General features: G+C 45.7%; 1 protein-coding gene and 1 long non-coding RNA gene across 6 annotated transcripts in view; one reads left to right on the top strand and one right to left on the bottom strand.

Moving 5' to 3' along the window:
• Window positions 1–15,372, bottom strand: part of CCDC93 (coiled-coil domain containing 93) — an 87,169-nt gene extending 71,797 nt beyond the window's left edge. For 3 of the 4 annotated variants that reach the window (XR_007478536.1, XM_033440367.2, XM_049712622.1), the window contains exons 1-4: window positions 15,151–15,330; window positions 10,947–11,060; window positions 9,382–9,476; window positions 2,114–2,225 (exon numbers count right to left, since the gene is read on the bottom strand). Coding sequence is in view for 3 of the 4 variants with exons in the window: in XM_033440367.2 (XP_033296258.1) it covers window positions 2,114–2,225; window positions 9,382–9,476; window positions 10,947–11,060; window positions 15,151–15,192 (363 nt within the window). In the remaining variant the exon portion in view is untranslated. Of the gene's footprint in view, window positions 1–2,113; window positions 2,226–9,381; window positions 9,477–10,946; window positions 11,061–15,150 lie in introns of all 4 variants that reach the window. The other variant, XM_004276496.2, reaches the window with a different exon arrangement.
• LOC125965057 (uncharacterized) lies at window positions 14,258–22,688 on the top strand. 2 transcript variants are annotated; one of them, XR_007478540.1, is made up of 2 exons: window positions 14,258–14,926; window positions 15,984–22,688. It is a non-coding gene; the product is annotated as an uncharacterized LOC125965057 (long non-coding RNA). The 2 variants fall into 2 exon arrangements; XR_007478539.1 differs by lacking the exon at window positions 14,258–14,926 and adding an exon at window positions 15,346–15,523.
• The last annotated feature ends 1,210 nt before the right edge of the window (window positions 22,689–23,898 follow it).

The following is a 23,898-nucleotide window of genomic DNA, read 5'->3' as shown; positions in this document are numbered from 1 at the left end:
GGTCCACGACTGCTCTTTCACTGGTGTCTGGCAAAACAGAAAACTACAGGCATGTGGCGAGTTTTTCATAAGGCTACATGTATTCCATTTGAAGGACTGTCCTTTATTCTGAGAGTGAGAGTTAAATGGCCTTTCTTTTAGGATGGTAAAGAAAGCAAAGTAATTGTTGCCTTTAAAAACGTCCCTTCTTGCCAAAATACAGGTTGCAACCGCAGGTCAACCTCTATGTGCGCTTCAAAATTTTACAGATCCACGAAATTAAGATATGGGGTAACCACTGAGAGAGGCTCTCACATCCAGACAGGAAGCCCTCCGACATTCCGCTCACAACACAAACATTAGATGCTCAAAATGCCCAAACCAACTGTAGACAATCACTTCCCTTTCATCCCCTTCTCATATATGGCCTAGAGTTTGGGTCCTCAAAGTTCTAGCAGTTTTGAGTAAGGTCTAGTCACTAGAGATCCAGGCTTCAGGGGAAAGGGCGACAACTTCACAGTATGATGGGGTTGGAGGCTTCTGTAAGCATCTACACAGACTCCCTACTTCTTACTTTCACAAAATGATTGGGTACCATCCATCCCCTAACAGACAAACAACTCAAATCCTGAGTTCAAGTCCTAGCCTCAAATTGACAAATTTCAGTTATAAATGTCAACGTATTTGATTTGCAGTCTAGTGCAGGGGGAGAGTCCCAATAGCAGTAACAACAACAGAGACAACTATATAACACTTACAGAGCACTTACTGAAAGGTGCCAGCCCTTCAATCAAGTGCTTTACACATCATAACTTACTCAGCTTCCATCCCACCAGGTAGGTACTATTATGATTTCTACTTCTCAGGTAAGAAGTTAAGTCATCTGCCCAAGATCACACAGCTGGAAAGTGGCAGAGCCAAGATGTGAACCCGGGAAGTCTCCAGAGTCCAGGCTCTTCACTGCTACGCTACATAATCTGAACAGAATCACAAAACCCCTCCCGCGGCGGCTGTGCGGCTTTCCTCGGGGTGGCTGCATGGTGGTGGAGGGGAAAGTACAGGCTTAGAGACAAGGAGTTGAGAGGAATCTGCCTCTCCGCTCACTAGTTCTCTGCCCTTAAGCAAACTGATTATCCTTTCTGAGTCTCCCTTTCCTCAGATGTAAGACAGGCATTACAACAGATGCTTCAAAGAACTCTATTAGGATCCGAGGCAAAGTACTGTCCACACAGCAGGCAACCAAGTTAAGTCCCTTTGCTCCTCTTCTTTCTGTGGTGCCTGGAGGAGGGTCTGAGACACGAGAACCGCACAGAATACAGGGACTTGTACAGCACGGCCACTTAATCACGGGGCCTTGGGGAAAAGCCGGGGTAGAGATAAGTCTCCTGTTAGAAATTTAGTCCTTTGTTAGGACTGAATGCCTACAAAGTGCCAGACATTCCAAGAGGTGCCGGAGACACGAGAGCAAGCAGGACAGCCATGGTACCTGCCCTCAGGAAGCTTACAGTCTGATGGGAGAGAGGTACGAATAACCGAACATTGAATGGACACGGTCACAAAGTGCAGTGAGGAAGCTTCCTGTGAGGTTAGGGAATATGCCGTATAAGAGGATATAGCAAAGGAACCTGCTCTAGATCTGGCAGTCAGGGGAAGCTTTCTTGAGAAGGCTTGATGGAACTGAGATCTGGAAGATAAAGGTAAGGAGAGAAGGGAAGACCTTCCCACCCTGAAAGGCCCCGTGACAGGAGGAAGCACAGTGTGTATGAGGAAATTTGAAAGAAAGTCAGAGGGGCTAGAATAGAAAGAATAAAGAAAAGCAAAGAATAAATTAAGGCTGGAGAGGTTAAAGGGGACCAGCGCATGGGGTGCGATAGGGGGGCTATGGGCTTCCATCTTTACCAGAAGGGCAATGAAAAGCTACTAATGGAAACATTCAAAGACCAGAACAGGTGACGGTGTGAAACTAGGGTAGACTGAGCACTGGCAATGTTCTGAGCAGTGTCATCATGTTCTGCTGCCACCAAATCCATACCACACCCATCAGATCCAGGATCTAGGCCAGACGGCCCAAGAGCCAGACCCGTTACAGGAATTCCAGTGTTTGCAGGGCAAGAAACCCCACAGATGCTCTTACCTGGACAACAGGAAATATGTGAATAAAATCCATCCCCTGGATCTGGTGGGGCTCCAGCTGGTGTGGACATTTCATTCTTGGCAGGACGGAGACAATTTTTTCTGACAGAGCTCTGCTCAGAGAAAAACAACAAGCCAAGAGTGAGGACACACCAAGTGGCTCTTAAGACATCTCTCAAGTCTGGCTGCGACCCAGAGGGATCTGAGGTTTCGCAATACCAGACCATGACCACGTTTCTCCTGGCTGATGGCAAATTGAGGAAAATAAGCACAGCTTAGGCTTGTGTGTGTGTAAGGACACAAAACTACCTTCATCCTTAATTCTAAGGTCGTGCTCGTCCTACTTTTTTTTTTTTTTTTTGTGGTACGCGGGCCTCTCACTGTTGTGGCCTCTCGCGTTGCGGAGCACAGGCTCCGGGTGCGCAGGCTCAGCGGCCATGGCTCATGGGCCCAGCCGCTCCGCGGCATGTGGGACCTTCCCGGACCGGGGCACAAACCCGTGTCCCCTGCATCGGCAGGCGGACTCTCAACCACTGCACCACCAGCGAAGACCTCGTCCTACTTTTTATATTAAAATATTTTGTTTCTTGAAGTTATGGCGATGTTTTTAACATCCTTACATGGTAAAATAAAAAGTTATGAGTGCTGCATATTCTTTTACATTTCACTTAACTGCCCTACTTTTTCCAAGTCTGGAAACCATTAGGTTAAACATTAAAAAAATTGTTCTAAATATCATTCAAGCAACAAATAATTACCAGACTCTGTGCCAGGTGCCAAGAATATTAAGACAAAACATGAGGCCTCATGCTCAAACAAACAAACAAAAAAATGAAGTTCTCTACTCCAACACAAAATATTTTTGAAATAAAAAATAGCCTTTGGGGGCTTCCCTGGTGGCGCAGTGGTGGAGAGTCTGCCTGCCGATGCAGGGGACACGGGTTCGTGCCCCGGTCCGGGAATATCCCACATGCCGTGGAGCGGCTGGGCCCATGAGCCATGGCCGCTGAGCCTGCGTGTCCGGAGCCTGTGCTCCGCGACGGGAGAGGCCACAGCAGTGTGAGACCCGCGTACTGCAAAAAAAAAAAAAAGTAGCCTTTAATTTTTTTTGATACTCTAAAATTAATCTTAGGTTTGGAGGACCCATACGCCCTCACTCTTCCTTCCAGAGAGAAGGTGCTTTCCACTTCTCACGAGGGACACTTGATCTGTCTCCTACACCTTGCTCAGCCTTCTCTTGAAGTGGCTGGAGGAAGAGAGCAGGAGTCAGGCTCCTTGAGGCCCAGACCATCGCCTGCCTCAGTCAGGAGCTGAGCACCCGCCCTGCTGGACGCACAGCTCAGCCCTGGCCTGGGTGGGGCAGTTTAATGGCAGGAGTGATAGAGGGACTTGTGTGCAAGTCCACTTCACCACAGATTTAAATCTTCTCTAACCAGCTGCTGTTTGATCTCCAGCTGTCTGGTTCCTATTTCTTATACCTTAATCGGATCACATTCAAAAGGAGAGAACAGAGGTTATTTAACGGGTCCGCTAACCCCCAAAGCCATGGTACAAAGCCTAGGAAACCTGAAAAACAAGTCACAAGCTGTGGCCTTGTGAGGCCATGTGGAGAAATGGGAGCTCTGGCTCAGCCTATGGGTAGTTTAGGTTACACCCCATCTAAGACACTAAAAAAAAAAAAAAAATCATAGCTAGTTACAGCAGCTACTGCGGCCTCATCTCCAAGTGCCAGACTTTTCTCTAATAGATGAAGGCCCTGCTGAACAAGGTCACCAGGTTCTTATTAGATGCCTCAAATGCAGTAAGTTTGGGGTCTATCTATCAAAAGTATTTCTTGTTCAAAGAAATCTTGTACACTTTTGTCTTTCTGCAGTTCCATAATCCTTCTCAGGGGACAGACACCCTTAAGACCGACATCTAACTCAGGCCTGGATGAGTACTTACCTTACCTATGGTCCCTTTAGTATGTCTCATGCCCTCACTCTTGGTAGGAACCAAGGTAGCAATCTAGGGACAGAAGCCAAACAGCTCCCAGAGAATGATCCCATGATCCCTGGAGAACATGCTATAAAACCATGTTTAAGTCTACAGTAGCTTTACAAGGTGGGAGCAAGGTTAAAACTGCCGAGTGGAAACAGTCCCAGTCCCAGCTCCACTGATCACAATATCAAGTCCAATATGGTAAGAGAAAAAATTTGGAGAGGGAACACTGATCCCTGCTGCACACATTCACAGAAGGAAGGACTACCCACCTCCCAGGAGAGAAGTACACGGGAGGACATTTTCACTGCAAACAGAAGGGGTGTGTGTGTAATTTATCCAAAAGGTCCGAGACGGGGAAGGAAAGTGTCATCTGACTCCCAGCAGCCCCTGCAGGCCCTCCTTTCTGAGCAGCCCGTTCCTAGGACACATGCATCTTCTCTGCCACGAGGTACATGTCCTGCCCCAGTTGAGAAGCCTCTGGTCGTCCAACTCTTCCTGGGGCCCAAATGGGACAGTTTAGTAGGAAGGATTGGCAAACCCATTTGGCAACATAGCTAAGGCTCTCTCTCTGATAAGCTTTACTTTTTAATGTGATTTCCATAAGATGCCCATTCCTTGTTCCTTAATTTCTTTGCAACCTGTGAGGGGAAGAGGTGGATGCCTAATTGGCCCTGCTCCCCAGACTCCAAGCTTAGCAACTGAAGATGGTCCCCAGCTCCAGCTTTGTGTCCTTGCTCAGGGCAGGTCTTCACTAGGCATTCACATCTTGGCTCGGCAGGAGGAGAGCGCCCTCTAGTGGCTACAGATCTGTGGGTCTGTGTAGGGTTACTGATTGCCTGCAACCAGTCAGCAGCTTCCAAATCACCGTCCAGCCAACCCTCTACCTTCAGACAAGGTTCTCCCTGGCCACTCCTCAGAGACGGCCCACTCTCCCAGTTCATAAGGACCTTGAGGGAAGGACGCCCAGGGTCATCTCAGGGTTTACAACCCTCTTAAACCCGCTTCCCAAAAACGACTGCCAAGTCTGCAGTGGGGGTGGGGACCGGAGGGAAAGAGGCCAGCTGAGGGGGCAGGAGTCAGGACGGCTTCTTGCGGAAACCTACCAGCCCCCATTCGGCTTCTCCCTGGAGCTCAGAGGAGATCCTCTGACTTGCTGAAAATCAGGGAACACGACAGTCTCAGAGGCCACCAGATGGGCTTCCTAATCTAGGCTTCCTAATCTAAGATTCCTCATCTAACAAGCCCACGTTTCATTACAGGTGACAGGCTTGACTCCTTAGCTTTCTGAGTGTTCAGTGCACTGTTTCCTCCTCCACTGCAAACAGTGTGAAAGACAGTGAATTAAACCAGGGTCTAAACTCCAAGTTCCATCACCTACCATGGAACTTCTGGCAAGCCACCAGGTCCCACTGGTCCAATGATCCCATCATAAAACAAGGGGTAATCCCCCTGTCCTGCCTGTTCAAGGGTTGCTGTGAAGGTAAAATAATAAAATGCATGTGTAAGTGCTCTGCACACAGGTGGCTAGTAAATATGTGCTGTAGAAATGAACCCAGTTATAAGCCTAAAATCTCATTTATGGACCTCAGAACATAGCACTCTGTGGTAAGGGGGTTTTAGGACAGGCTGGGGATAGAGGGCCGAAGCTCATGGAACCCACAAGAAAGAAGGCTCAAGAAGGAGGACAAGGTCCCAACGGAGCCTGGAAGATAACTGTGCCCTGTACACAGGCAAGTGTGCTCCTCAGGGGTGCTGCTGGCCCCCCCTCACAGCAGCTGGGGTTTGCGGAGGCACTGCAAACACACGGCGGTATTAGTCTGATCTGCAAGTAACCAGAAACTTTGTGGGGGGGGACCCCAAACACAGAACATATTCCAAAACCAAACAGAAAAGATTTTTGGATAATTCAGGGCCCTATGGCTATGCCATTTCTCCTGCAGATAAGAAAAGACCCAACTGTCTGATGCACTGCTAGGAGTCTGCTGGGTCTTTACAAGTTAACCCTTGTCAACAGCTTTGCCTTCAGTTGTAGTTCATGGCTGTGCACTTAAAAGCTACACATCAAATACTTACCAGGGAACACAATACGCCCTCAATCCCTTATCCAAACCCTTTAGGAGCAGATGTGTTTCAGAAGTCAGAATTCTTTAGATGTTTGTACCTTAGTATACCTAAGGGGCATATACTGTGTATTAGGTAAGACCCAGTGAAATCTAGAGCAGCACCCTATAATCAAAGAAATGAATATTTCTGCAGTAAAACATATGAACATTCATATAAATGGGATCAATAAAGACTATAAATAACCTTAAGTCAGTTCAGGTCATGTGTTGCTTCCAAATAAGTTTTGTATCGGCACTTGAAAGAAGAAAAACCCATTTTCAGTGTTCTTTAGACATCAGAAACACAGATAAGGGATTGAGAATCGTAGCCCAGAAGGAATGCAATGGAAAGATATCCCAGAACATGAGGGGTGCCACAGGTGGAAGAAGCAATCAGCTCAAACTGGAACAGAAAGAGGCTTCAACCAAGAGCGTACTCAAGAAGACAGTGAATTCATGTTAGTCGACAGACTGATTAAGAAGCTGGCTGATCTTCATTACAGGTGAAACTACGTGCTTCTCTGTCATCAAGAAAAAAAAAAGGCAATCAGAAATGCAAGGGAAAAAAGCCGTATAAACATGAAGCAAATTGCAGTGTGCTTGATTCTCAATGACTTGCACAGACCGTCTCCACCTGCTCGGGCCAAATACTTCCGAATCACCCTCAGCTCCTCTCTTACGCTCCAAATCCAATGTCATGAAATCCTGTTGGTTCTACCTTCAGAATAGATCCAGAATGCCACCACTGCTAGTCCACGGTTCAGGGCACCATCATCTCCTGGGAGGATTACTATAATACACTAAAGAATCTCCCTGATTCCCCTTAATTCGGTAATCGGACCAGGGTTTCTTCTTAAACACAGAACAGATTATGTTCCTCCTCTGCTCAAAACCCTCCAAGGACTTCCCATCTCACACAGAGTAAACCCCAAGTCCTTACTCTGACCCACAAGGCACCGCACCTGATCTGCCCCCATGACCTTTCTGTGCTGACGTCCTCTGCTCCCCACTCCGCCCTCCACTGCAGGCAAGCTTCTGCTTGGGGCCTTCACGGTGGCAGTTCCCTTTGCCTGGAACCCTCGTCCCTCAAGTCTTAGCTCTAATATCACCCTCTCAACGAGGCCTACACTAACTGAAAACAGCTGCCTCCTGCCCTACGTCCCTCCTCATACCCCTTCCCAGCTTTAATTTTTTTCATAGCACATATTATTTCTATATATAATTTAGTTATTGATTGAATTGGTTTTTGGTCTGTCTCCCCCAATAGACTATAAGCTCCATGAGGGCAGGACATTTTTCATTAATGTATCCAGAACAATGCCTGACTGTTCAGTAAATGTAGGAGTTTGATATTTACTGAGTCTATGAATAAATGAAAACAGATCGCTTTTGACTATGATACATTGAATATTCTCCTTTAAACAGCACCATTATGGTCCAAAAGATTACAGTTCCTTCTTTCTGACCCCATCACAATTCTCAGTTCTTATCGTAAATACTGTTTATAGATTTGCTTTTAGAATTTACCTGTAGATAAAGCACGGACAATTTAACTGCTACTATGGAAGAGACTATAAATATTATATGCTAAACATTATAAAAGTGATGTCATGATGGTACATGGAGGCTGAAGGATAGAAGGAAAGATAGAGATACTAAAATGTTTACTCACTTAGGACCTAGGAGAAACCACCTTATGTTAGTGGGTCAAGAAACAGAAGCTTAAGTAGATTCAAATTATGCAAGGGATCATAGAAAAACCAGAAAACAATTAAAAGAGTGGAAGATGGAAGACAAAGGGGATGTAGTGAGTGGTACAGGTGAGCCAACTGCCTCCTCTCATTAGACTTGAATGAAACAGACTGTATACATTGTTGGAGATGTATTAGTGACCACTCTGAAGAATCTAAAACCTGGACAGCCACGATGACTGTTTCCAGGGAATAAAACTGGGGTGTAAAATAGGAAGGAGGAGAGACATCAGCTGTATGTTTTGCTCCCTTTGGTAGTATTTGAATTTTTTTTTTTAACCTTCAAGTATGTAACACCTAAATAAAAACAAACAAAAGAACAAGAATACCATCTACCTCTGGATTGAGCTGGACCGACAGGGAGCAGAGCCACACGCCTGGACTCCATCGTACCCTCCCAGTGGAGGACTTTTCACTGCGGGTCGCTGGAATCTCCCTGATGCCACAGGGATGCCACAGCCCCACACAGGTGTTAGGACACAGAGCCCACTACTCATGGCCGGGCACCGATGACAGTATCTCTGTGTCAAACAGCATGTCCTCCTTAACAAGGAGCCAAGAGACGCCTTTTGGTCATAGTGTTAAGAATTTTGGTGATTCACAGGGACCTATTTTTCTTCTACTGTATGGAAACTGTATATTGGGTAATTTAGCATGTTTTTTTCTTTTTTTCCGCAGTCAAATCTGTGTCCCACCCTTGGAAAAACAGGGCCTTTACGGCCCCTCACAGGTGTGTCCCTTATCCCCAACTCTGCCTTTTGTTTCCTTTTTTTTTCCTTTTGCTTTGCTTCACTTTTCCAGTATTACTGCTCCCCATGCGTGTTTGTAAACTATCTTTAATCCATTTAGGGGAGGATAAGGCTTCAGAAAAATGAGGAAGTAAGTCACAGAATCATACAGATCTGAGATCACAAACCCTCCTTCCTACAGAAAAGAGACTAAGGTTTGCCCAAGGTCACACGGCTGCCCAGGGCAGGGCTGAGCAGAACTGGGGATCCCAATGGTCTCATGAAATCACCAAGCCCCTGCTGAGCTACGGACGACCAGCCAGGGCACCCTCCCGTGACACCTCCAGCGAGGAGCCCAGGCTGCCTTCTCTCGATGGCAGGCAAAGTGGGGCTCTGCCTTACCCAGAGGCAACGGGGAGGGAAAGAGTCCCCTTCTCCCACCTATTCAACTTCCATCCACATTCACTGCCTTTGGAAAGAGATACGTGAGCAGTCGACAGAAACTGTGATCAAGGAAAAGCATCAGAAATAGCCTATATAACATCAGAGTAACATTAGGTGACTCTCATATCTTAGCTGTGTGACCTTGGCTTCTTTCAGCCTATAGGTAAACCGTCTAACACAACTTCTGGCACATAGCACACGCTCAAGAGTTAGCTCTTTTCTCCCCCTTCAGCCTCTTCCATGGAAAGCCGGGTAACTTACATTTTCTGACCTATTGTAGAGTTCTCCTGAAAGAGCAAATCAACATCCACATCAAAGTTGCAAGTGGTGATGCACCAGGTCATGCCTCCTACCACCTGAAAGACACAAAAAGATACCTATTTTCTCTTCCTAGTTTGGGACGAGGGGAAGAAGTGGAAGGTAGATAAAATATAAATCGTTCTTATATACAAAACTGGGTACCCTCAGAGAGATAATACGTGTCCTGACTCCATCCACGACGATTCACCTAAACAGCACTGCTGAACACTGTAAAGCTTTCTGCAAAGACGGGAACAGTCTGTATCTGCACTGTTTAGTACACTGCTGCTAGCCACATGCAGTTACTGAGCACTTGACTCATGGCCAGTGGACTGAGAAGCTGACTTCTATTACTAAACGGACCTATGATGCATAGATCCTCTTTGTACTGATGGGACAGACATTCAGTCTCAGCTGGGTGAAGTCTTAATCCAATTATAGACAAGTGCCAGACTGCAGAGAAATTATGTATGTTATGGACCAGATATGTGGGTAACAAGGGTGACATTCTGTGACTCATTACTTAATTTCCATACAGCTCATTTTTCTCTACTACCTAAAGGAGATGAGAAACCTTGCTCTAGTTTTGTCAGGGGATTTCTCGGAGATGCAGATGAGACCAAGGCTACAAATCCATTCTGAAACAAAACATCTTTAGACACAGCCTGATGTTAGAAAAGAACAACAGTGAATCTTATCCCTGGCTATGCTGTGAGATGCATAATAAAATACAGATTCCAGTGCCCAGCCCAGACCTAACAAACCAGAATTTCAATGGCTGAGGCCTAGATATCTGTATTACAAAAGAATCTGTGATGTGCAGCCAGGGCCGTGGCCCACTGGAGGACTCAACGCTTTCTTCCACCAGGAAGCTTTCCCGGCCTGCCCCAACTGATCTGAATGCTTCATTTCTGTGCATAGTTCACTGTGGCATTTACCGAATTGTGCCCTTTAGTCTACGCACGATGTTTTACTTGCCTCTCTCCCCTACTCTTTAGAAGTCAGGCTTTTTGGGTAGAAGGCCTTTGTTCTTATCCTTGTGCCCTCAACACCTACTACCATGCCTTGTGCATAAGAACTGTTCAAGGTTCTGCTGAATTAAATGACTTCATCCCATAGTGATTTCTTCCTCCTCTAAACCCAACGTTTACCACCCACAGAATACCTGGCAATGGTCTGTGAGCGCCCCGACTTGGGATAGCTCCCTATTACCTCAAATTATTTTATCTTACATAAACTTTACCTCCCCACCCAAGCTTTAAGTTCCTTGAAAGAAGGAACTATTTATTTTGCTTATCTGTATAGCTCAAAGCTTCGTGCACAGAAAGGACTTCAAGGTGTAGTTACGGATACATGATTATTTTCTTTTAATAGGAAATTTGAACACTTCCATCATGAATCTGAATCCAGGAGAAATGGCAACAAGGACGTAGAGAAAGTAAAAACACAACCTCTTCCTCCTTTCCACGGTAAACCATGCCGTCCTGACAAAAACTAGCCTAACGCTTAGAAAGACTTCGTCTTACCTTGTCAAAAGGTGACAAGCCTTTAATTCTTGCCCTGAAATACCCAGCTGCAACCAACAGCTCCAGAATCTCAGTCAACTTGACGTTTTGTTCTTCATCTTCTCTTGTTTCTACCTAAAACAAAAGCAAAAGGCTGGTAAAAGTTACCTTGAATAAAGGAACACCAGGTATACTTCCGATGCCACAATCTCATTGCCAAGGAGCAGGTGACATTGGCTGTATCAGGGCATTCATGCCAGAGCGTGGGGACACAGTGCTGCCAGAGTCGCACAGAACAGGGTCCCTGGTCCTAACCTGCTGTTAATCGTCTTAGGTGGGGGGGGGGGGGGGGGCGAGAAGACGCGCACAGGTGGTATGGACGGTTCATCAGGTGTGAAGGAATCCAGGGAAAGGAAGCTTCCAGCACATTACCACCCTGTTCTCTAACATGTGACTTGTATGGCAGGCTTCTCGACTGGATTATAAACTCCTTTCAGACGGAACAGGTAGTTTGTTTTGTTTAAGTTTATACTCATCTTGGTCCTAGAAATTACTGACAAGAGGGGCAAGAACAAAGAATTCAAACATGTGTCTCCATCTGCACTTTGATCTCTACAGCAAATATAAGGAAGGCTTTCAACCCAGATATATTACGGGCAGATTACTACCACATAACAGGATTGCCTTAAAAATAAAAAAATCACTTAATACATTTAAATAAGGATTTTATTTAAATGTCTTTAATTAATATCCTACCTTTGCTCTCAGGTTGTTTATCTACAAGTTCAATATATCTAAATATTCCAGTACGTTTGCCTCCATTTACTTTCCTGAACTGTACCTTTCCTGACTTCCATTATTGCAGAAAATAAAAAACTACTACCTCTCTACAGAAAACAATGCCAAGGTACCCTGGTTTAAATCCTCATACCCACCTCTGACTACTCCCTTACCCAACAATGCCTGCTAAATCTTCCTTAACTACGCAGCTCACATTGATCCTCCCTTCCCTTTTCTTTGCACATTATGCCAGGACTATGGCAACTGCCTCTCAATCTTCCTTCCCCGTTAATTTGTCTTGCTCATTCCTTCCGAAATCACAGCTTTCTCATCATCCCTCTTCAGCTCGGCCCCCAGCCCTCATCATTAAGGCATCATTCACTGTCTATCAGATAAATTCCAAACGTCTTGGTTTGGCATTCAGATCTTGGGCTGCAACCTATCTTTTCAGCTTCATCCTTTACCTCCTGCCAAAACAATACAGACATGGCTGTGGCCAAGCTAAACAAGCCCTGTTCACTCTCATTCCTTCACGGCTCTCCTGATATTCTCTAACCACCCAGATACCACCTTCAGCCCCTAGCTCCTATTCAATGTCAACCCTACAGCCTAAAGTGGTCACTCCTCTGCATTTCTATTTTATTTACAGTCCGTCATTCATACAATTATCAACCTCTTCTGAGTGAGATGTCTGGTGTTAATGGACACGCCAGTCTCTCCAAACAGACTATTAGCTGGTTCAGGGGAGGACCCATATATTCCATATATTATCCACCCACGTTTACTCCTCTGTTCTGAACAGCATTAGTCTCCAAGAACACACTTGTTAAGTATGGAATGACATGCTCAAACATTACATAAAGTGCATGACCTAAGCCAGTCTCGTATTAACAAAATGTTTTCATAGTCGTGACACTGATAATGGAAATTCAAGTTTATTTTAAAGGACAAACTGCCAGGAGAAGGGGCACACATGTAGGGCTTCCCTGGTGGCGCGGTGGTTGAGAGTCCGCCTGCCGATGCAGGGGACACGAGTTCGTCCTGCCCCAGTCCGGGAAAATCCCACATGCCGCGGAGCAGCTGGGCCCGTGAGCCATGGTCGCTGAGCCTGCGCGTCCGGAGCCTGTGCTCCGCAATGGGAGAGGCCACAGCAGTGAGAGGCCCGTGTACCGCAAAAAAAAAAAAAAGAAGGAGCACACATAGCTGGACATGGAACTATTCACGTGACTGTTTAATCTCTTGCAGTGTGTGGTGATGGAAGAGACAGCCTTGCAACACTGCTCAGTATACTTCCCTCTCAAAGGACCCTGGTCTGGCCTATCAAAGATTCTGAAGGTTAGCATTCACTAATTCCTAGGAGACATGCAAAAGTAAATATTAATTATTCACACATTCTCTTCCTTGGCAAAAGATCTGTGATGGTTGAGAACCATCTACAAGTCAAGAGACACAAAGAGAAGAGAAAATAAAGAATAGTTATGGTTCATAAAAATAGTATAGAAAAGGAAAATGGATGGTATAAGTATTTTCTTAAAACTCCTGGGATGTAAAACAGGAACCCTTCATTCGTTCAATCACTTATCATGAAAACGCTTCCAAGAAGAGGACAAGACATCTGGGGAAGGGCATCCCTGCCTCAGCCTGCACCTAATGAGCACCCACTGCCCACACCATGGCAGGTGCCTGGCCCATGCTTCCCATCCACTTATCCCACGAATGGAGAGGTGTACTTTTGCAATGCACCCTGCGAAGTAACTTTTTAGCACGAGACAATGAATGGAGAATGTTAATAGGACTCCAAATTCAATTCACAGATTAACACTAAAACAAAATGCAAAAGGGTCCCTGGCTAATGTGCAGGGAATGAAAGAATATCCTCTCTTTAAGCCATAAAAAGTCACCAGGCTGGGTAATACATCCCATTGTTAAAACTAAAATTCTGATAAAGATGAATGCTGTGAGCTCTTAAACCAGGCACACTAAATTATCAGTTGTCTGATACTGGAGTTCACATAAGCTGGAAGGCAGGGCCACGTCTAACTATATCTCTATCCTTCACATACATACAATAAAGGGCTTACAAAATTGAATTTAATGAATTAACCGGACTAGTGACAGCTTAATGACATATTCATATGTACTGGTCTTTGAACGAAGTGATAATAATTGGATTATTATATCCACCCTGTTTTCCTCCCAATTGCCAGGAACTTGGAAAAGTGACAAATTAGACCCAGTCTCCTGACAGTGAAGGGTTAAACAAAGGACAAACAGGGGCAAGTTGCTTTTTATTTTAGAAAGACTCTACTGGTAGTACAGTGGGACAATGAAAACGTCAGAAAACTTGCTAGGTTTTCTGGAGATAACAAAATGGATTTGCATTCTGGGAGCACACACTGACAGCTTAAGTCTGTCCCTCCATTAGTACACCTCCAGCTTTTATGCACAGAACAGTGATCCCTCAATTAGTGGTACTAGTGGGATTTAAGAACTAAGGATGCGGGGAGAGGGGAAAAGAAGCAAGATTGGCCACAGGCAGCTAAGTGTGAAGGGACCACGCACCATGTCAAGGAATCAGTCCCTCTGACAAACGCCTGCTTCAGAACCCTAGAAAGGGGACAGAGGTGCAGCGTGGATTCCATTTCTTTCAGGAATCTAGTAAACTAGACTAGCTTTTGAGCAAATCAATTGGAATAGAGGACAGATGCAAACCACCTATGCAATCACCTAGCTAAGTGATATTTGCAGCCAAAAGGAAATGCACTTTTCCTCTCCTTCCAGGTAATGTGTATGTAAATACAGAAACCGTTGATCATCCTGTCCCTCAGGACCAAGCGAGTACTTAATAACAAACACCTCCCTTCTGGAGAAGCAGCGACGGTTTCCGCCCGGCCACTCCGCACGGCTCCCAAACTTCCTCCCGCCGGCCCGGCGGGGCGTGGGGACAAACGCAGGGCGGCATTCCCTCCCGATACCAAGGCGGCGGGTGCCGGCCGCCAGGACCCCGTGGGCCCGGGGAGGTGGCGGCCGGCGCCACAAGGTCACCGCCCTTTGCACAACCCGAGCCCGGACCGTCCCAGCGCGCGTCTCGTGACTACTGGGCGCAGCACCCCCTGTCCTCGAGGCGAGCCGAGCGGCGCCGGGGATCGCGGGGCACTGCCGGGGGAAGCCGGAGAGGTGGGACCCCAGGCCCCGCGGGGCCTGGTGCTGCGTCGGCACAGGTATTGGGCTGAGAAGGTTCCCTCCGTCCCGGGAGACCCGGCACCGGCTGAAGTTTGTCCCCGCCCACGCCCACACTTGCTCGGCCCCCAGCGGACAGGGCCGGTGCTCCCGGCGGCGGACACACCTGAGAGAGGGGGCGGGGCGCCCTAATCGCAGCTGGCCCCGTGGGCTTGGCCCTCTTTCGGAAACCCGGACGTGTCAGGGCGGGAGGGGGGTTCCTTACCTCCGGGAGACCCTGGCCTTCCGGCCCCTTGGGCAACCCCATGATCTCGTCGGACTGCCGTGCGGCGGCAGCGAAGCCCGCGGAGCGTCCGGAGGAAGCTGTCCCCAGCCCCGAAGCTGCTACCGGGGTGGAGTGCAAAGCGGTAACTTCCTCCCGCCGCCGCCGCTGCCGCCGCCGCCGCCGCCGCCGGCCGGGAGCTCCCTAGCCCGGCGGAGCATGCGCGTTGGGGCGGGAGCGCTGCGCGACTGCGCCTGCGCGAGGGCAGGTCCGGGAGAGGTCCGGACTCGATCTGGAGCGTGAGCTGCAGTCCAGGCCGCCTGCCGAGTTCCAGGTTCTGCGGAGCTTCGCGCCGGGGCTCTGCATTTTCCTCGAGGTGCTTTATAAAAGGGATTATTCTTCTATCTTGGGGAAATTTTGCATCCTGGTTCCCGTCTCTGCTTCTCACGGGCATCAGATGCCCCAAGTGGGTTCGGTCCTCTCCGCGAGCTGGACTTCGGAAGCCCGCTTGCTTCCGGGTCAAGGCTTGAGCACTGATGAGCTTGGCGATTCAGACCCGGCTCGTTGTGGCTCAGAATCGGGGTGTCCCCTGATTAACGCGCACTTGGGCAAACTTCTTGATATACGGACCAGGGAACCGAGTACCCGAAGAAGGATTCTTCAGGTCGCTGCCTCCCCAGTGTCCGAGCCAGTGCAGCGTGTTCCCCGGGAACTCACCCCCACCATCCCCAGTTTCGGGTTCTTCCTGAGGAGAAGGTCATCTCTGAGAACGCGACTCCGGTATTGACGTCATTTTAGCTACATCGTTTACCTGAAGCACCCCTTGTCTGTTCCAGAGGATGGCAACTATGTAAAGGAGTGGTGTCCCTAGCCACAAGCCCCTCGCACCCGCTCCATAATGGGCTTCTCCAGCCTTTTTTGTTTAAGCGATGAAGAAAGAGGTGACATGTGAAAACTTTTCTGTAGGGAAGATCCTTCCCTCTGTGAGTATGTAGGGTGGGGCGGGGGGAGGGGGCAGAGCGAGGAGTGTGAGGCTATGAGCCCCTTGAGATCAAAGAGGTTGTGTGTGTTTTCCTCTCTGCATCCCCAGCATCTTAAAAAGTAGGTACTCAGTTAATGTTTGTCCTTGAAGAAATTCTTTGTGCCTTTTGTACTCCTCCTCGAGTTTATCCTGACAGAACAGAGATTACTCTGGAACCAGAGTATACAAATTGTTGGAAGCATCCTAAGAATGACCATTTCCTTCTAAAATGTAGTTGGTAAATATTGCTAACAGTATTTAGCAGTAATTTGAATATGCAAATTAAGGTGCTATGAGAACTCTCTTGACTGTGTTGTGTGATATTTTGCTCTCATCCATTGTGAAGCCAGTGAAACTCAGTGTCTAAGGTGCCCACACTCATAACTTCTCAGATGTGTTATCTTTGTAACCTTAAAATTGTCCTTCCCTGAGATGGTATAGGATGAGGGGAACTAAAGGTGGATAATTTGTAGCCATTGTTGAATGACCAGACAGGTGTTGATGCCTAGGGAACGGGTAGCATAATCTCACATAGCAGCAAGCCTAAATAGCTGTATTTAAAGTACCTTGGGGAATAGGGCCTGGAGAGTAATAGGACTCAGGTAGACCACACTGGACTTCCCTGTTGTAAATGACTTTGCAATGTTTTAAATAAACATGAGCAGCTATCTTTCCCAGTAAGAAACCATCCTGTCTGTGTAGGGTGACAGTAGCAGAGTCAGGGTGGCAGCATGCCTTTTTTTTTTTTTAAAGATCCAGCAGGGGGTCTTCCCTGGTAGTGCAGTGCTTAAGAATCCTCCTGCCAATGTAGGGGACACGTGTTTGAGCCCTGGTCTGGGAAGATCCCACATGCCTCAGAGCAACTAAGCCTGTGCACCACAACTACTGAGCCTACGCTCTAGAGCCTGCAAGCCACAACTACTCAGCCTGCGCCCCACAACTACTAAAGTCCATGCACCTAGAGCCTGTGCTCCACAACAAGAGAAGCCACCGCAATGAAAAGCCTGCACATTGCAATGAAGAGTAGCCCCTGCTCGCCACAACTAGAAAAATCCCGTGTGCAGCAATGAAGACCCAACACAGCCAAAAATAAAATAAAAAATAAATAAGTAAATTTGTATTAAAAAAAAAACAATCCAGCAAAATAGCCATGGCAACAATCAAGAAAGCTTGAGTAGGACCCCAGTGTTCATTGCAGCACTATTTACAATAGCCAGGACATGGAAGCAACCTTAATGTCCATCAACATAAGAATGGATAAAGAAGATGTGGTACATATATACAATGGAATATTACTCAGCCATAAAAAGGAATGAAATTGTGCAATTTGCAGAGATGTGGATGGACCTAGAGACTGTCATACAGAGTGAAGTAAGTCAGAAAGAGAAAAATATACTATAATATCACTTATATGTGGAATCTAGAAAAATGATACAGGTGAACTTATTTGTGAAGCAGAAATAGAGACACAGAGGTAAGGAACAGACGTATGGATACCAGGGGAGGTGGGATGAATTGGGAGATTGGAAGTGACATATATACACTACTATGTATAAAATAGATAACTAATGAGAGCCTACTGTATACCACACAGAACTCTACTCAGTGCTCTGTGGTAACCTAAATGGGAAGGAAATCCAAAAAAGAGTGGATATATGTATACGTATGGCTGATTCACTTTTCTGTACAGCAGAAACTAACACAACATTGTAAAGCAACTATACCCCAATAAAAAATAATAAAAAAAGAAAAAATAAAAAGAAAGCTTGAGTAGGGACTTCCCTGGTGGTCCAGTGGTTAAGAATCCACCTCCCAATGCAGGGGACGCAGGTTCGATCCCTGGTCAGGGGACTAAGATCCCATATGCCATGGGGCAACTAAGCCCCTGTGCCAAAACTACTGAGCCCACACGCCACTACGGAGCCCACGTGCTCTGGAGCCCATGCACCACAACTAGAGAGAACCCTGCACACTGCAACAAAGAGCCCGTGCATCGCAACAAAGATCCCACGTGCCACAACTAAGACCCAATACAGCCAAAAATAAATAAATTAATTAATTAAATAAACATGAGAAAAAAGAAAGAGCATCTCATCACAAGAAAAACAATTTAAAAAAAAAAGAAAGAACGTTTGAGTAGCCCAAACCTTCTCTAAGGTTTGCCTTAGAGAAGACCTCAAACAGATAATATCAGAAGAGGAGGTTTGTGAGGGCTCAGATAAATGCATCTCTCCCCTTCGTCTGGCTCAGTGTACCCATACACACATTTTATCTCCCTAGTGGGGTATTTGGGGATTAAGGATCAGTCTGTCCCTCCTCTGCACATCCAGTACGGAGATGTGTGATGTTCTTCTAAGTGCAAGATTCTCGGGAACTCCACAGATACTTTCCTTTTCCAGGTAAAAAGTTGCTATAGTAAAGAGCTTCCTGTTAGGATCACCTTTATCCTGGGTGACAGTTTTACAAAGCCTCAGTCATTCTGTCCTCATGTTTCTCCCAGCTCTTCCACTCCAGGGCTCTTACTGTAACCAAGAAGGGGAATTGTGAAGTCTTGAAGCAGGAAGTCAGACGGCAACTGTGGGGTTTAGAAAAGTAGAGTGACACAATTTAGGGCACATAGCATGTTATTGGCAGTGCTTGGACTAGAGCCCCAAATTTCTGATTCACAGTGTCCTTTTATCCTTCCATCATCCATCCATCCATCCAACAAATACTCCTGAGTTCCTTTACGTCAGCGGCTCTCAAACTTGGCTGCACCTTGGAATCACCAAGGGGGTTTTAAAAGGTACCAGTGCCTTGAATGCTAGCCCCAGAGATTCTGGTTTAATTGATCTGGAAAGAAGCATGAATACTGAATTTTTTCCCTTGGAATATATTGTTTATATATAAAACAATACAGGTATATGTACGTGGGCAACACAGTAGTAACTACAGTGACTACATTATTATTGTTTCTTTATCAATTACAGTGGCATACAAAATTTAAGATTCCTAAACAAACTAAGAGTCTTTAAGTTAAATGAGTTCTTCCTGAAAATTCTTAGTTGTATGCTGATCTATTCTCATGCAGTAAAGTTTTACAACACACTACCCTGTATGTAGCATGTCACATTTCTATAGTAAAAAATAGAGGCACAGATGATACAAGCAAACCTAACCCTCCTCTGCTTCTGGACACAACCCAGCACACACACACACACGGAAACACACACACTTGGATGAGTTCTTCTAGTGCATTTTCCCAAACGTGGTAGTTTTATTAAAGAATTCCAACAATTTCCGTAATTTTCACAACCACACTCTATTCACTGCATTACAAAGGACTTGACGAGGATCCAGCTACACAGCAATGAATAAATGCTTGAGAACATCTCTTACATTCTGTATCTCCTGCAGAAAATGATATCTAACATTTTCTTGGTAAAATGATTGGGGAGGCAAGTGGATTTTTAAAGCTTCACAGGTGATTTTGATGAGCGGCCAATTTGACAACCACTCTCTCTGTGCCAAAGACTCGTTCCTGGTGCTGGAGATACTGCAGTTAGCAAACCAGACAAGATGATGACAGAAATTAAACATGTAAATTAATAAGATAGTATTGGAGTTTAAGAAAAAAAAATGTCATGAAGAACCTAGGGGTAAGACAGGAATAAAGACACAGACCTACTAGAGAATGGACTTGAGGATATGGGGAGGGGGAAGGGTAGCTGTGACAAAGTGAGAGTGGCATGGACATATATACACTACCAAACGTAAAATAGATAGCTAGTGGGAAGCAGCCGCATAGCACAGGGAGATCAGTTCGGTGCTTTGTGACCACCCAGAGGGGTGGGATAGGGAGGGTGGGAGGGAGGGAGACGCAAGAGGGAAGAGATATGGGAACATATGTATATGTATAACTGATGCACTTTGTTATAAAGCAGAAACTAACACACCATTGTAAAGCAATTCTACTCCAATAAAGATGTAAAAAAAAAATAGTATTGGATACAAATAAGTGTTCTTCACGAAAAAGAAACAGTGTAACGTGATAGGGAATCTTTGGAGTCAGAGGCTCTTTTAGATCTGTCATCATGTACATCTTTTAGATGAAGGGGGCAGTATAGGGCTTTCAGGTGCCATTTGAAGGGAGACCCAAATCTTAAGAAGGTGCCATGGGAAGATCTCCTTCCAGGCAGAAGGAGCATCTAGGGTGTTCTGGACAACCTCTCTTTGCCTCTCCAGACCCACTCTTACCCCTCTCACCTTGCTTGCCGCTATACAAAGCTGGCCAGTAAGGGTCCATCAGCAGGACTTGGAGTACGGGTGCCTAGGATGTGAGGATCTGGAGTGTCGATCCTGGGGTGGCAAGTTCTGGGGTGTGGGACCTGGAAAGTAGGGTATCAATAGTAATTTGGCAAACTGTATCAAGAACTTACAACATATCCTTGGAGGTGATACTTCCATTCTTAGGACTTACGCACAAAGATCTTCATCATGATGTTATTTACGAGAGGAAAACCTGGAAACTATGTAAATAGCCCATGAAAAGGGAATGGGTAAATACATCAGAGTATGTCCTTTTGGTGCAACATCATGTTGCCTGTAAAAAAACGTTCACTGCAGCAGGCCAGGAAAGAAAAGGGTAAGAGATGAGGCTATATAAATATTAGCAATGTCTGCCTGTCAAAAACTCATTAAAACATTTAAAAGGCAAACTGGAAAACTATTCATTACCAGTGGCAAGATTTCTTGCAAATGAGGAAGAAAAGTTTAATAGAAAAATGAGCCAAAGACTTGAATAGGGAATTACTCAAAGGAATTGTCACTGTATATATGAAAAATATTCTCAGCCTCACGTGAGTTATAACCTTTGCACGGAAGTCATAATTAATGTTTTGAGGACATTGAACTAATGCCATAACACTCCCTCATCATTAAGGTTTTGCAAGGGTTTTTGGAGGGCAATTTGGCAAAGTTAATTTGTTACCAAATATCCATTGAGTGCCTACTGTGTGCCAGGCAGGGAGAAGGGTTCTCAGTGGGGTTGGAAGTTGTGATTCAGCACCCAAGGGGCATGTGCAGTTTTCACAGTGACTGAGAGTCATTACCAACAATTTAGCACCCAGCCATTGTGGATGTCAAGTTTCCTGTATTGAATTTGAGTCATAAGAATTGCTTTGGCTGGACAAAGTGAGAGAGTGACATGGACATATATACACTACCAAACGTAAAATAGATAGCAAGTGGGAAGCAGCCTCATAGCACAGGGAGATCAGCTCGGTGCTTTTGACCACCTAGAGGGGTGGGATAGGGAGGGTGGGAGGGAGGGAGACGCAAGAGGGAAGAGATATGGGAACATATGTATATGTATAACTGATTCACTTTGTTATAAAGCAGAAACTAACACACCATTGTAAAGCAATTATACTCCAATAAAGATGTTAAAAAAAAAAATCAAGTAATGTTTTGAAAATTGAAAAAAAAAAAAAAGAATTGCTTTGGCTGGAGGAATGAGGGAAGATACGAGACTGTGCCTGTTCTGGGTGGGGAGGCTAAGAGCCCTTCTGTTCATTCCAACCGTTATGAGAACACACCCAGGCAGCCACGGCTCCCTCTGCCTGGGTCCCTCCATGAGAAACAGAGAAGGGAGAAGACCTGAGACCCAGCCCAACCAGCCCCATGAGTGGGGTATCAGTGTGAGCACTGAGATTTGGCGGTTGTTTGCTGACATCATCATCACAGCGTAGTCTGACTAATGCACCACACAAGGGAGAATTGTCTCTCCAGATGCCACAAGCACCCCCAAACCTCTGACGGAAAAACACTGGGTACAGTAAGTGAACAAAATGGAGCTGTGAGATGAACGTGCACAGAAAAATAATACATCAAAATAATACAACAAAAATAATACAGACTAATACGACGAAAAGTAATCACATCAAAGATACGTGACTGCAGGTGAAATACGTGCCATTCAAGGCAGGTTGAAAGGTGGGATGAGAAGGACGAATGGCTTTGGGTGGGAAGTCAGTGAGATTTTCTCCAGGGATATCCATTTAAGAGCTGGGGTGGAGTAAGAGACACCGCAAGGGAAAGCGTTTGGGGCTGAGGGATGTGCGCGGGCAGAGCAGAGGGTACCTGGGTGAGCCTGAGGGACTGGACTTCAGAGAGCGGGAGGTGGAGGGGCCCCGCCCACGCAGGGCCTTGAGGCCCCCCCCCCCCACCCGCCCAAGGTGTTCGGATTTCACCTAAGCACAAGGACAGCGATCAGAGAGCTTGAATAAAAAGTATTTCATAAGCACGTTCGTCTTGTCCCTGGAGTCAGTTCATCCCTTGGTTCACAGAAATGGACTTTGGGTTTCCAATGTCCCCCAGTGACAAGACTGCTCATGTAAAACTCCTACTACTGTTCATGTTATGGGGACTCAGTAAACAGCAACAGGCTAAACCCAGCCCTTACACCGTCTGGAAACGGTAGGGGAGGAAACAATTGACTCAGGAAATGTATTTCTAAATAAAGTGCGTTTATGTAACGTTATCCAAGGAACCACAGTTCCCTCAAGTTTCTGTGTGAAGCTAAATGAAAAAGGTCCAAAATTACTTTAGAAGAGAGACCAAAAAATGATGTTTTCCTGGATCAGTAGGAGAGACTTCTTAAATAGTCTTAAATAAAGACATATTATGCTTTCATTATCTTGAAATCAAATAAAATGGAAATAATTTACTAGTAAGATTTACAATTATGTTGTAGATTTCTGAAATGTTCTCCTAAGACCCTTCACGTTTCTTGGCAAAGACAAATGATTGCTGCAGTGTTTCTGGATTATTTGATTGGATTTGTTAAAACAACAAAACTGCTCTATTTACTCTACCTGCAAACAATGACATGGAAGTGGTCAGCTTATAAGATTGACATTTAAATAATCTAAAATTAGAAACATCATCCTAAAAATTTTAATTCTAACAGGCTTCTTTTTGAAACCCTTACTTAATAGCAATAAAAGTAAGAGAAAAAGAAATCAGAATTAAATTAGTAGAGAGAGAAAAAATCATCTTGTTGCAGTTCTGGATCCTCAAAATTGGACTCATCACAAGGTGGGATCAACTTGGAAGGTAAGTCACTTCTGTTCTCAGGCTGTGTGGATAGAGGGCTGAATCCAGTGCTTCGGGTAGTGACATTTCTTGTTGAGAGTAGAGGATGTGATGGACCGGCAAAGACCCTCAACAGAGAAAATGCCTGGGGAGTTTCCTCCCCACTTTCCAGCTGCAGGACAGAGGATCCTCTTTTCAAGAACTACACATGTGGACAAGGAGGTGTGCATGAGATTGTTCATGGCAAGCTTTTTTTTTTTTTTTTTGTGGTACGCGGGCCTCTCACTGTTGTGGCCTCTCCCATTGCGGAGCACAGGCTCCGGACGCGCAGGCTCAGCGGCCATGGCTCACGGGCCCAGCTGCTCCGCGGCATGTGGGATCTTCCCGGACCGGGGCACGAACCCGTGTCCCCTGCATCGGCAGGAGTACTCTCAACCACTGCGCCACCAGGGAAGCCCATGGCAAGCATTTTTTGAGATAGAAAAATACAATGACCTAAATATTCATCAAATGAAGGATGGATATATATATATAATATATATATATATATATATAGATAGATAGATATATATATAATATATATATATATATATATATATATATATATATATATATAATTTGGGATATCTCCCTGGTTTAATATCCAGGGGTGAAAA

Source organism: Orcinus orca, chromosome 7, assembly GCF_937001465.1.
Source record: "Orcinus orca chromosome 7, mOrcOrc1.1, whole genome shotgun sequence".
NCBI lineage: Eukaryota > Metazoa > Chordata > Mammalia > Artiodactyla > Delphinidae > Orcinus > Orcinus orca.
The sequence above is the reverse complement of the archived record's forward strand: the minus strand, read 5'-3'. Positions and strand labels throughout refer to the sequence as shown.